Source organism: Grampus griseus (genome assembly GCF_964374135.1).
Source record: "Grampus griseus genome assembly, chromosome: 15".
In the NCBI taxonomy this organism is placed as follows: Eukaryota; Metazoa; Chordata; class Mammalia; order Artiodactyla; family Delphinidae; genus Grampus; species Grampus griseus.
Genome location: NC_139009.1, coordinates 44,236,247 through 44,250,772, shown reverse-complemented (window position 1 = coordinate 44,250,772; position 14,526 = coordinate 44,236,247). Strand labels below are relative to the sequence as shown.

General features: G+C 36.1%; 1 protein-coding gene across 1 annotated transcript in view; it reads left to right on the top strand.

Moving 5' to 3' along the window:
- The window catches only part of PSME4 (proteasome activator subunit 4), a 98,591-nt gene that overhangs the window by 72,907 nt on the left and 11,158 nt on the right, over positions 1–14,526 (top strand). Inside the window, exons 28-40 of the mRNA XM_082671731.1 lie at positions 742–951; positions 2,375–2,511; positions 3,834–3,887; positions 4,165–4,294; positions 4,945–5,026; positions 6,229–6,382; positions 6,933–7,002; positions 7,853–7,978; positions 8,512–8,664; positions 10,547–10,651; positions 11,198–11,289; positions 12,170–12,301; positions 12,675–12,883. Coding sequence (XP_082527857.1) covers positions 742–951; positions 2,375–2,511; positions 3,834–3,887; positions 4,165–4,294; positions 4,945–5,026; positions 6,229–6,382; positions 6,933–7,002; positions 7,853–7,978; positions 8,512–8,664; positions 10,547–10,651; positions 11,198–11,289; positions 12,170–12,301; positions 12,675–12,883 — 1,654 coding nt within the window. The remainder of the gene's footprint in view (positions 1–741; positions 952–2,374; positions 2,512–3,833; positions 3,888–4,164; positions 4,295–4,944; positions 5,027–6,228; positions 6,383–6,932; positions 7,003–7,852; positions 7,979–8,511; positions 8,665–10,546; positions 10,652–11,197; positions 11,290–12,169; positions 12,302–12,674; positions 12,884–14,526) is intronic.

Sequence of the window (14,526 nt, the reverse complement as noted above, 5' to 3'; positions counted from 1 at the left end):
CCTTGTGGAGAGCAGTTTAAATGGACAAAATCAGACAAGTCAAGTAAGCTTAAAATTGGAAACTGTCTATTAGGTCAGTAAAATTGAAGTTACAGTGATCTTATAAGAACTGTAAAGAGGATTAGAGCCCAGGGTGGTTAGGAAGTCAGATTGGAATTGTTCAGGTGAATGTTCAGGAAATAAAATGTTTTGGTACTAATAGCTCTTTTCATTAAAATGGGGTACCTTAGAAAGAGGTACCTACTGTCATCAGAATCATTCTGATTGATTGAGCTCCTGTGAGTAAAAAGTACACAGTATAATTAAGTAACCTAGTTTTTATATACTTAGAGAAATACTTGGCAACCAGATTTAACCACAATTTTTTAAATTATTTTGTATGTTATACCCTAAAATGCTAAGAGTGACACATTTCACAGCCTTTATAAATGTAGTAGAGGAGAATCAGAATGGAAGCTATGTCCGTAAAAGCAATATCTTCACATTTCTATATTACCTCATTAATAGCCATTCTTTGAGCTAACCCTCTGTTAAATGACTTAGAGAAAATATTACTGGATTGCACTTAAGTGTCAAACTCAGGTTTCTGAAAGTAACGTGTTGAATGTGGGGACCTATTTTATAACCAGTACCAGGCATTTAAATAATCAGTGTTTAGTAAATTTGAAAACAACATGTAAGTGAGTTGGCTACAACTAAACAGTGCCTCTTGTTTCCCATATTGATCATTTTTTCCTGCAGGGTGCCTTGTATTGTCTCCTTGGAAATCACAGCGGTGTATGCTTGGCAAACCTTCATGATTGGGACTGTATTGTACAGACTTGGCCAGCAATTGTTTCTTCTGGGCTTAGCAAAGCAATGTCCCTGGAAAAGCCATCAATAGTGAGGCTGTTTGATGATCTTGCAGAAAAGATTCATCGGCAATATGAAACAATTGGTTTGGACTTCACAGTAAGCAAAATCATTTTTTTAATTCAAATTTTAGTGCAAACACTGCCTTGTCAAAATGCTATTATTTTCTTGTGTTTTTTTAGTAATCATATTCTTGGCATTTGATTCTAATTTTTTTTTAAAGCATTTGTATTCTGTTTCCTTTTACTGCTTTAGTGATCATTACTATAGATGGCAGGGTAGAGTAGGAAGCTGGAGCATGGCCAGGAGAGAACTAGGTGGTTTTCTACCAAGAGGCCACAAAGTGTTATTACATTGTTGCATTTACCATTATCCCCTGTATGTCTGCAGCCTCATTTTTCAAAGAGTTGGTTATATTTTAGGAGGTCAGTTCTACTAGTCAAAGTCACAGAAGATTGACCACAGGGTTCCATAATTTATAGTGAAGATTAAAATTGGATGATTTGACAAATGAAAAGGTAAATATCAGGTTCAGTGGAGCTCAAATGGGGAGAGATAGCAGATCATCATCCAAGAATTTTCAAACTCCTATTTACACACCCATCAGAATTGGAGATGGGTAGAAGACGTGTGAGTGTGGTTGAATCCCCCTCTTTTCTGCAGTATTATTTTTGACGTCCATACTCAGTTGTTTTTTTTGTTGTTGTTTTTTGTTTTTTTGCGGTACGCGGGCCTCTCACCACCGTGGCCCCTCCCGTTGTGGAGCACAGGCTCCGAACTCGCAGGCCCAGCAGCCATGGCCCACGGGCCCAGCCGCTCCGAGGCATGTGGGATCCTCCCGGACCAGGGCATGAACCCGTGTCCCCTGCATCGGCAGGCGGACTCTCAACCACTGCGCCACCAGGGAATCCCCATACTCAGTTTTAAAAACCACTGCGCCACCAGGGAAGCCCCATACTCAGTTTTAAAAACCACTGCTCTAAATGTATTCCTTTTCTGCAAAACATACTCTTGCTATTTGTAACTGTTGTTAGATTATGCTTTCTTCTTTAAAATTTTTTAAAAATTGACATGTAATTCACATACCAAAAAATTCACCTTTTTAACACAACAGTTGTGTGCTGTTATATACTATTGTGAATATATATATATATATTCACAATAGTATATTCTCAGGGTTGTACAACCATCACTACTCTAATTCTAGAACACTGTAATTACTCAGAAAAAGAAACCCTGTACCCAATAATTTTTTTAAATTAGTTTCTATTGGAGTATAATTGCTTTACCTGTATCCAATAATAATTGCTTCCCATTCATTCCCCCATACCCCTAGCCCCTGGAAACCACTAATCTACCTTTTTTCTCTGTGAATTTGCCTATTATGGACATTTCATCTAAATGGAATTATACAGTTTGTGGCCTTTGGTATCTGGCTTCTGTCACTCAGTATATTGTTGTGAAGATTCATCTGTGGTATTTCAGTACTTCATTTTCCTCCCTGGCTTTTCTTTTTAATAAGATTCCAAAGTCATGTGTCGGAATAGCAGAATTACTTCAACAATCAAAAAACCCGTCTATCAAACAGATAATGCTTAGCTCAGAAGAAATTAAAGAAGGACTTAAACGCCAACAAGAAAGGAATGCTGATGCCCTAAGGTAATTATGAATGCCTACTTATCGTGACATATAACTTTATAGATAGTAGGTTTTAAATATCTCTAAAATATAGATGCACTGTAACTACCTAATGAAATTTACACATTGATTCTGAAGAGATACCAAAATGTTAAGAGGTAATTATTGTGAAGATCTCTGATTGTCACTTTCAGCTATGGAGGTAGAAAACACCATCTCACAATAAAGTTATCTTTTTTATTTATTTATTTATTTTATTTGGTTGCACTGGGTCTTAGTTGTGGCAGGTGGGCTCCTTAGTTGCAGCTCAAGGGCCCCTTAGTTGCAGCACACGGGCTCCTTAGTTGTGGCATGCGAACTCTTAGTCGCAGTATGCATGTGGGATCTAGTTCCCTGACCAGGGATCAAACCTGGGCCCCCTGCATTGGGAGCGCGGAGTCTTATCCACTGCACCACCAGAGAAGTCCCTAAAGTTATCTTAATATCATATGTTTTTTTCAACATGAATTGATTTTTCTTGTAGTACACATATCCCACTCATTAAATCTTAAATTCAAGTTCAACACGTTTGTCTCTTCATCTCTCTTATAATAACTTATCGATCGATAACATTTATACAAATTTGTTACTAGGATATTAGTAAACTGCCTTTAGATTTTTGGGACCAAAACACTTCAATGGTAACACTGAAGCAGGAGCCTTCCTAACTTTATTTTTTTCTTTGCCTTATGAATATGCTTATTAATTTTTTTCTAACAGTTCTATATAAATAATAAACTTTATAGCCTACCTCATGTATACCTGGGTTGTTATATAGGTAGACCACTCCTAACCAGTTGATTACTACTCACAAATTTACTTTTGAATGTCCACTCAGGAATGGTTGAGTTGCTCAGTGTACTTAGCACTTTTTTTTTTTTCCTCTGCCTTTCATTTTCTTTTCCCAGGGTTACGCATCTGCTTTCACTCTGGCTTTCTTCTCATCAGACCCTTTATAGTCTGGTGATGAGAAGAGGAGGGTGAATTTGGCCGGAATTTGAATTTATATTACATTATTTGATGTTCATCTTAGTTTTGTTTTGTTTTGTTTTGTTTTTGTGGTGTGCGGGCCTCTCACTCTTGGGGCTTCTCCCGTTGCGGAGCACAGGCTCCAGACGCGCAGGCTCAGCGGCTATGGTTCATGGGCCTAGCCGCTCCACGGCATGTGGGATCTTCCCAGACCGGGGCACGAATCCGTGTCCCCTGCATCGACAGGTGGACTCTCAACCACTGTGCCACAAGGGGAGCCCCATCTTAGTATTGTATTAAAACAATACCTTACCTGAATTTTTTTTTTTTTTAAGGAACTATGAAAATTTGATAAACACTTTGCTAGATGGTGTGGAGCAGAGAAATTTGTAAGTGCAAAAATATATTTTGTTAATTCTCAAACTTTTATCTTCAGTATTATAGTAGGTTTCTACCCTGAAGGCCATGAATGACTGTCAGAAAAAGTTGTAGTCTGATTCATGAGTTTAGAAAGTATGGGGCTGATGATAGGAGCAGTATTTTTCAATATACCTATTTTGATTCTTGGGAAACTTAAAATTATAATGTTTCAAATACAGGGTTGTTTTTTTAAAGTGATTTTATGAATGATGTGTTTTGTGATTTCCCCCCTCCGCCCCTTTTCAGGCCCTGGAAATTTGAACATATAGGCATTGGGCTTTTGTCTCTACTTTTGAGAGATGACCGAGTGTTACCGCTTCGTGCCATACGTTTTTTTGTTGAGAATCTCAACCACGATGCAATTGTAGTTCGAAAGGTAGATACTTTATTTTAGCTATAATCTTGGGTTTGAAAATTCTTGCCTCACCTGATATCTTGAAGTGTATTGATTTGAAATCTACCTCTATTGGTTCTGAGATGATAGTAATTCATCCAACAAATATATGAGGAGGTGTTCAGGTACTGTGCATTTCAACACTGGAGATGTAGTGGGGAACATGTTTATAGGTTAATTGGAAAGATTGACTTTAAAAAATTAATTACAGTTATAACATGTTACAGGAAGGGAAAGGTATCTGAGTGATACAACTAGTTGGTTTTAACTTGAAAACTGTTAGAGGTAGGGTACAAGACGGGGCTGACCTGACCTGGCACATTGAGAAAAGACCCTTAGGAAGAAATGTTTAGGCTGAGATAGGAAGAATGAGCAGGAATTGGTTTAACAAAGAAATGATAAAAGTGTTTTAGGTAGAGACTAGCATGGATGAAGGTTTAAGAGTAAGAACTGCAACTGACTCAGTCCAAGTCAGAGTTAGCCCTCATGTGGCTGTGCTGGCAGATGTCAGTGGGTGAGGTATTTCTCTGCTTTGGAAGGAAACAGAACCCAGCTTCTGCTTTTGATCAAGGGAGCAACCATTTGAGACGTTTAAAATTTTGATATATGTACCTTACCTGCTTCTTTTTTAGATGGCAATATCAGCTGTTGCTGGTATTCTTAAGCAGCTAAAAAGAACCCACAAAAAGCTGATCATCAATCCGTATGAAATCAGTAAGTGCTATCAAACGTAATGAGCGGTGCTTCTCAGTCAAACTTGGAAAGTTTCTTTGAAATGTATGAATTACAGTTCTTGATGTCAAGTATTTTTCTATATAAAGTATAGAAGTATAGGAAGATTTTAATATGAAGTGTGAAATAATATTATAAAGGGAAAACAGTTGACCTAGTAAAAACTAGTGATAGCAAGTATTTATAAAAATAGATGGCTGTTTATGTCTTTATAATACATAAAATGTGTAGCTTTATGTCTTTATAATACATAAAATGTGTAGTTTTTACACACTCTGGGTACACATGTCATCTACTTACTTATCTCATCAGCTAAGCAATTATACTAGTTATTTATCAAACTGTATTTCAAAGGCTTAAAATACCATTACCATTTAATTCATCAATATATTAAGTGTTTCTTCCTCAGTAGTAGGATTAGGGGCAAGATTAATTTGATTTTGGAGGGAGAAAAACATCATTTTTATTACTTTGGCTATCATTTTTTTTTATCTCTGATAACTCCTGAGATATTCAAACAGCTGTCTTCAGTTTACCCGCAGCCCCATTTTGGGAGGGAGTGTAGCTGTGCACCAACTACCACCTTTATTTTGGAACACTATAAAATGGTGTTAACTAAATGTGGGAAAGACTTTCATTTCATTATGCTCTCTACTACTAATCTTGTTTTACCCTCACTTGAAACACATGTTTGTAGGTCTCATATTAAATGAATATTTAATGGTCCCAAAAAACAAGTGTGTGTAGGTGCATGTGTATGTGTGTGTGAGTGTGTGTGTGTGTGTGTGTGTGTGTAAAGAGAGAGAATGTCAAAGTGTACACATGGTGAAATGTTAAAATTGGGGGCATCTGGTTGAAGAGAGTATATGGGAATTTGTTGAGTTCTGTAATTAATTAATTCAAACCTAAAAAGTTTGAACAAAATTAATCCTTTTAATTTTGGTAAAAGGGATGAAGTATGGATCAAACTTGACTTTCTCCCCTCAAATAACTATCCCAACACCATTTAGTGGATAATCCCATCTTTCCTTCTCTGATGTGAAATGCCTCATATGTATGTGCTTTTGCCTTGAGCGAATTTTAACAGAGTCTTGTTATGAAGATAAACTCACACTAGCACTATTTGAGAATAATTATTGCACAGTTATTTTGAAATTCATGAAATGTAATTGTCTTTTCCTTAGGTGGATATCCTAAACCCACCCAAATTGTTGCTGGTGATAGACCCGATAATCATTGGTTGCATTATGATAGCAAAAGTATACCAAGAACTAAAAAAGAATGGGAGTCAAGTTGCTTTGTGGAAAAAACTCACTGGGGATACTACACCTGGCCACAGTAAGTTGCAACTTGCCATGCACCTTATTATTAAACAACTTATCTTTGATATAATTTGTTTTATCATCTGGATTTCTAGGGAGGTTCTGAGGCAGTTGAAGCAGTTAGAGGTACTTTGTCACCAGAGATACACAATCTCTAGCTTTTTCCGTCTTCCCTCTTCCTCTTTTTCTTTGTTCTTGCCAGTGCTATGCCTCATCCTGCCTCTTTCCTTGTCTTTCCACTGAAACCCTTAGACTTCCTTAGTCCACCATTATACATCTAAGGAGTTTGTTAATAGTTGCTCTAAGTTATGTTCCTACCTATTAATACTACACATGTCTAAACCAGCCCCAAGAAATACTTATTTGTCTCTTATTGACACCAATAATGTATGTCATTAGGATGCAATGACCTAAGATTTTTAAGGTGGAAGACTGAATGATATGCTCGTAACCCACAACTTAGCATCTCATTAGAGTTCATTAGAAGTGCCTTCTAATGCTTTCTATCCAAGAAGCTCTAATGTTGTTTCCTATGTGTATTACAAATATAAACTCTTACTGTGTAGGAATATGGTTGTTTATGCTGGTGTGGAAGAGCAGCCTAAGCTGGGCAGAAGCAGGGAGGATTTGACAGAGGTAAGCATTTAATTTCACCACGTGTAAACACTTACCTGGTTCAGATGCATCTTACTTTTGGCCCCTGATTTATATTTCAAACTAAGTTCATGGTTTTTTTCCCCCCAATTTGTGTATTGCAGCATAATAAGTATTGGTAAATGTGCGCTCCCTTATTCCCCCCAACCGTCCCGCCTTCTGTTAGGACCAGTTAGCACAAGTCTTCTATATCTAAGGTCACTCCCAAGTTACTACCTACTTAGCACTCGGGTACTGGCTTTAATTTTTTTATTGCGTATAAATGATGGATACTCAGTAAATAGATGTTTGTAAATTTAAATTGGAACTTCTTAGTCTTTGTAGAACTTCTTTATCATTTTGAAAGTTGATGAAGGGCTTTTAGGTTTATGTCTTCCTTAATTAAGTTAATGTTGTAGCTTTTATTTTCTAATTCTGAGCAAAGTTTACCTTTTAACTGCTGATATTTTATAAATATGGAAATAATTTGCTGGGGTTTGGTTTGCAGTTTGGAGGATTTTCCTAATTTGCACAAAAATTGGCACAATAGCATTAAGTCTTCATTTCTCAAGCAGAACATTTTTGGTTTTATTTCTCAGTTTGAGAAGTGGAATCCAAACTTGAAGAGCTGAAGGAAAACTTTTAGCTATTCTTAGGATTTAGCATTTTTAGGAGGCAATATTATTTTGGTTCCAGAAAGGCTCTATGAGAACTAAAAATTCTTTAGAATAGAACAAAAATAAAAACTTACTGTTGAGTTTCAAATCTTTATGGTTGAATTTTAATGTTTTCAGAATCATGTTTTTAAATAGATTTTAATCCCTGAATGTTGTTCTTTTTTTTAACTTTACAGGCAGAACAGATTATATTTGATCATTTTTCTGATCCTAAATTTGTGGAACAGTTAATTACTTTTCTATCTTTAGAAGACAGAAAAGGAAAAGATAAATTTAATCCTCGACGTTTTTGCCTCTTTAAGGTAACTATGTTATTTACATACCCTTTTCATAAAGCTTAGTGACTGTCAATTTGTAGGTTCATAAGTTTTAAAGTATTTGTTCGAAGTTTGAGTTTAGTCATCTGTTATCTTTATCTAAAATGACTCTGGAAGTAATGCCTATCATATTCATCTTGGCTTAAAGTCTAGGACTCAAAAAAACAAGCTTTTTAGTATTTATCTCTAATATTTGTAATTACCAGTAGAAGCAAAAGACCAAAACCCACAAGACTATGTGCATTTCATGTTTATTTGATTTTTTTTGAGGTGTGTGTGATATTTTTAAGGTTAGAAATTAATTTTTATTTCACTGATCATATTTTAATATAATGTGGCAAATGACAGTGTTTTTACCATTTTAACTTACAGATATTGTTAAAACAGTTAAGTTCTATAAGGGAGAATATGGAGTTTTTTAAGCACAGTAGTAATAACAGCAAACAAATATAAGCATGTGATACTGGAGATGCTATTCGTTTGAGTACTAAAGAACTTTCTTATTTTTATTTGCGTAGGGTATATTCAGAAATTTTGATGATGCCTTCCTGCCAGTTCTGAAGCCCCATTTAGAACGTTTGGTTTCAGATTCACATGAGAGCACGCAGCGATGTGTTGCAGAAATTATAGCTGGTTTAATCAGAGGCTCTAAACATTGGACATTTGAAAAGGTGATGTAATTTGTATAGTGCATTCCCTCTTAAAGCTGCATTATCCATTTATGCAACAATTCCCAACGCGTTAGGTATTAACACCTAGCTCAGTCCATCAGCCTCCGCCACCACTGTCCCTCTGCCAGCATTCCGGTGCCACCTCGGGCTGGCGGTCCTCAGGAGGGAGCAAGGCGACAGGTGGCCGGGCGGGCGGCTGATGGGGGCAGCGGCGGGGCGGACAGTGGTCCTATCTGCTTGTCTCGTCTCCATGGGTTTAGCCTGTGGTGCTGTGAGCTCTAAGGTGGACAGCAGGTTGTGTGTTTATCAGAACATATTCACGGCTGCGTCGAGGGCACACACATCTTTTAAAAAAAGAAAAAGATGTTAACACCTAAAATATGAAATGTTTAACTTTATATTGCTTTTGAGTATAGGTCACAAAGTCGTGGTCTGTAGGTGGCATTGAATGTCTTTTAAAATCTGAATTATTTTCTATCCTGTAAAAAGGATTTTAGTTTCTCTTGAGAAATGGGAAGATTGTGGAATACTGGCCCCGCATTGCTGCACTGTATCAGTTGGCTGGGGCTGTGCGTGGGTTTCTCCCTTCCTGAGGCACTCTCTAGCCTCTCATTAAATCTTTTCTCTTAGCCTCTGTGCTAATTTACATTACTCATTTGGTCTCGTAGATGGTTTGAGTTTGATAGCCTTGTTTTGAGTATCCGTGTTTTTAATTGTAAGATTAAATTTTACATATCCACCCTAAGGTTAGTTTCTTAGCAAGATGCACTAGACTGAAAATAACCTGGTAAAATGTCCAGAATGCCTGAGTAAAAGGTAGGCTGCCATTTTTCAAAGAAAAGATGCAAATATTGTTTCTGGTAAACTTAATTACACATACTTTTTAGGAGGATTATCAACACTTTTTAATATATTAATTTAGTTATACATATTCGAATCATGTATTAAAGTATTCGTTAGTTTGTAATATTGCCATTTTCCTGCTCACATATGAAACAATTTTATTTAAACGTGTCCATACATATCCTTGTCATCCTGTCTCTGTCATTTTTGAGTTACCTCATTTCTAGAACACGTCTCCTTTCCGTATAAGTTATTTAAGATATAGCTTGTTTTTTTCTTTGTATTCAGTGCCTAGTGCTACCACTGGAAATTTTATCCCAAGCCCTCTCTCCCCATTTGTCCTACATAGGTCCTTTTGACTAAAGTATAGTCCATGGACTTGCAGCTTGGGCATCACTTGGGAGCTTATTAGAAAAGTAGGATCCCAGGTCCCACCCTGATCTAATGAATCAGAATCTGCGTTTTATCAGGATCTCAAGGTGATTTGTGTTCTCACTGAACTGTGAGAAGCAGTTTAGTGTTTAGACACATATATATATATTCACAGTCTCTGTATAACTGAACACTTTTAAAATGCTATTTATAGTCATCCAAACTTGGAATTTAAAGGTTATACTTCAGGCTAATACTAAATTGTATTGAAAAGTCATTGCTTCCTATATTAGGATTCAATCAAGTGACCTCCATAAGCATGCAAAATACAGAGATGATTGAGGTTTTGTTTCAGCCCAGTGTACTATGTCAGTCCAACATTTAAAGAGAGACCTTTTTAACAGTATGAGAGATTTTGTAAGAAACCATATAAAGTGTCTCCTCTTTTCTGATTTTTGTTTTATTTTTTTGGAAAAAGATGGCCTTATTACCTGGATATGTATCATGGTAACATGGTGAAGTTACTTTCTTGGATTATTTGGGTCTTCTAAGAAATAAAGGAAGTATCAGGTTGTGTATTTGTATGTGTGTGTTTGCAGAAAGGGATAGTTGAAGAAAAATGTTCTGAGTATCATTAACTTTTTCCTGTGTATTTTGTTTTGAGTAGGTAGAGAAGCTTTCGGAGCTTTTGTGTCCTCTGCTTCGAACAGCATTGTCCAACATTACAGTAGAAACTTACAATGACTGGGGAACTTGTATAGCAACGTCCTGTGTAAGTTCATTTTTGTGTCTCACTGATCTATTCAAACTGTTTCATACCATGTCTCAAAATGTGTAAAATCTCATTATACCTCTTGAATCCTGAAATTTTATCATCTTACATGACTGGAGATGGTTCTGTTTAGCTTTTTACATAAGCCTTGAGTGATAACTCTTAAGTGATTGTTATACCTTCTCTGCCATGGTAATTGCATTTTTAGATTAAATGACAAGTCAAATCCTATATCTAGAAGTGTAACTTACATACAGTAAAAGCCAGATGAAACAAGGTTATAGGTATTATTTTTGACACCTTTTATGTCCAGGGCAGTTATACTTTGATTTAAGAGAGTCCATTTAGCTAACAATTTTCTCACTGTTAGTCTTTCTAACATGAGCTATAAGAATACATTTGGATTTGACTTGCCTATGAGTTTTAGTTTGATTTTCTTCCTCTATACTTATATTTATTTATATTTCTAAAATAATGATGTGTGATTTATTTGAAAAATTGTATGACCTCTGTTTTAATTGCTGCTGCTTTATCTTTTCAACACAGGAAAGCAGAGATCCCCGGAAACTTCACTGGCTTTTTGAGCTACTGTTGGAATCACCACTGAGTGGTGAAGGAGGATCCTTTGTAGATGCATGGTAAATAAGAAGGAAGCTGATGAGGTTAACAAAAGATTTTACAACAAAAGATAACATCTTTGTTCTTTATGTATAAGTAGAAGTGAAATGTCTGTACTCCTAAAGGCTACATAATGTAACACTGTCTTCTGGGAGATGACCATAGTTCAATTCAATACAACATATGAGTCTAAATACAGTTATTTCTCAATTGAGAACAAGTAGGAGAATTGGAGGCAGCCTGAGCAATTCAAACATAAAGTAGGTCCAGCCTACTCTGCTGTCACATCTTTTATATCAGGACTGCTTTTTTGTACCATGACAGTATTACTAACTTCTTTATCACATGTTCTAATTTTACACTGTTTCCTATTAGGAAAGAAGATAGTAATCCTTTTAAGGAAAAATATACTTGGGCATAAGGAGCTACAAAAATTACTGAACAAGAGAACAAAATCTAGATAATCCTGTAACAAGAAGAATCATTTTTTTATTATTATTATTAATTAGTGAGGAAACTTCTGATGCTTAGAAATTAACTCAATGAGTATTCTAAAGTCAGTGTTTCCTTTGATTTTATAGCAGTGGATATGAAATGAGATACAGAGAAAATGATGTAGAAAAATTAATAAAATCTTCCTAAAGGTGCTATTCTAGATTGTTAGTTTGGAAATGAAACAATTTTAAGTGGAATACAAACATCATTAATCTATACTGTCAACATGTAAAAGCAGGACTTCCCTGGCGGTCCAGTGGTTAAGACTGCACTTCCACTGCAGGGGACACGGGTTTGATCCCTTGTCAGGGAACTAAGATCCCACATGCCACAGAAAAAAAAAAAAAAAAAACATGTAAAGGCAGAGAGGGGCACTAACACAACTCTACTGTGCTTTACTTTTAGTCGACTCTATGTCTTACAAGGTGGCCTTGCCCAGCAGGAGTGGAGAGTACCTGAGCTATTGCATAGACTACTGAAGTACTTGGAACCCAAACTCACCCAGGTTTACAAAAATGTCAGGGAAAGAATAGGGAGGTAGGTATTATTTTCTCTGTGGTGTGGTATACCTCTTGAGTTCTTTTTATCAAATTTTAATGTCTAGTAATACATACTGGTTATGTTACTGTTAAGTTTCATGATAACCTCTTCTTCAGATTTTGTTTTATATTGTATTGTGGGACATTAGACAAGAGTCTCTGAATGTAAAATAGAATGGTAGTGTGCTCACAAGCCAGTGGGGAGTAGTCGCCACACTGTAGTTTTTAATACCTCAGAATTGTGTGCACAGGCACAAGACCCTCTCTAGGGATTGTCTTGGGAAAATTTACTTTGGTTGGGTTATACTTTTGAACCTTAGTTTTATTGATAATGTGGGATCTCTTCTTATTATATGTATTTTATTTTACAGTGTGCTGACCTATATATTCATGATAGATGTTTCTTTGCCAAACACTGCACCAACAGCATCCCCTCGTGTCCCTGAGTTTACTGCTCGAATTCTAGATAAATTGAAACCCCTCATGGATGTAGATGAAGAAATTCAGAACCATGTTATGGAAGAAAATGGAATTGGTGAAGAAGATGAACGAACCCAGGGCATTAAACTCTTAAAAACTAGTGAGTGGCTAAACTTAGTAGAAACTCCCTCTAAAAACAGATATTTTAGATTATCCTATTGACTTCTCCCCCCTCCCCTTTTTATTATGGTAAAATGTACATAATATAAAATTTATAGCTGAGTGGCATCAAATATATTTACACTGTTATACAGCCATCACTTTCATCCATCTTTATACTCTTTTCATCTTGCAAAATGGAAATTCTGTACCTTAAACAATAACTCCTCATTCTCCCCTCCCTCAGCCCCTGGCAACCACCATTCTACTTTGTCTCTGTAATTTGTCTATTCTAGGTATCTCATATAAGGAGAATCATACAATATTTGTCCTTTTATGTCTGGCTTTTTTCACTTTGTGTAATGCTTTCAGTGTTTATCCATTCATCTGTTCATGGACATTCAGGTTGTTTACACCTTTTGACTATTGTGAATAATATTTCTATGAGTATTAATGTAGAAGTATGTTTGAGTCTCTGCTTTCAGTTCTTTTGGGTATTGAAAGCAGAATTGCTAGACCATGCGGTAATTCTATGTTTAATTTTTTGAGGAGCCACCAAGCTATTTTCCACAGTGGCCGCACCATTTTACATTCCAACCAGCAGTGCAGAGGGGTTCCAACTTTTCCACATTTTTGCCAACACCTTTTATGACTATAGCTCTCCTTATAGGTGTGAAGAAGGTATCTTGCGGTTTTAATTTGCATTTCCCTTATGACTAGTGGTTGAATATCTTTTCATTGGCTTATTTTCCATTTTTGTTTCTTCTCTGGAGAAATGTCAAGTTCTTTGCCCATTTTGAATTAGGTTGTTTTGTTGTCGTTGAGTTGTAGTTCTTTCTATATTCTGGATATCAGTCCCTTATCTGAAAATGATTTGCAAATATTTTCTCCCATTTTGACTCTCTTGATAGTGTCCTTTGATGCACAAAAGTTTTAATTTTAATGAAGTCTGATTTACCTCTTCTTTCTTTTGTTGCCTTTGCTTTTGGTGTCGTGTCTAAGAAATTGTTGACAAATCCAGTGTCATGAAGTTTGTCTCTTAAGTTTTCTTCTAAGAGTTTTATAGTTTTAGCACTTACATTTCAGTCTTCAGTCTACTTTGAGGTAATTTTTGTCTATGATATAAGATAAGGATCCAGCTTCTTTCTTTTGCTTGTGATACCCAGTTTCCCAGCATCGTTGGTTAAAAAGACTGTCGTTTTTTTCATTGAATAGTCTTGGCACTCTTGTTGAAAATTGACTGGCCATATGTGTGAGCATTTATTTCTGTGCTCTCTGGCCTATTCAGTTGGTCTCTATGTCTGTTCTTATGTCAGTACCACACTGTTTTGATTAATATAGCTTTATATTAAGTTTTGAAATCTGCAATTGTGAGTCCTCCAACTTTTCTTTTTCAAAATTGTCTTGATTATTGGGGGTTCCCTGTTGTTTGTATATCTAAAACTTTTTCAAGGATTCTAAGTATAAACAACTAACTTAGTCATCAGTTTTGCTTTGTTAGGATTTTTGAAGGCTAGTTTTAATTTTTACTTTGTGTGAGTGTTTGTAGACCATTAATAATTTGCTGATTCATTCTTTGAGGGTGGCTTCAGTCCCCTAGATTAGTTGATACCATTTGTTATGGATCCTGTCACACTGCTGATC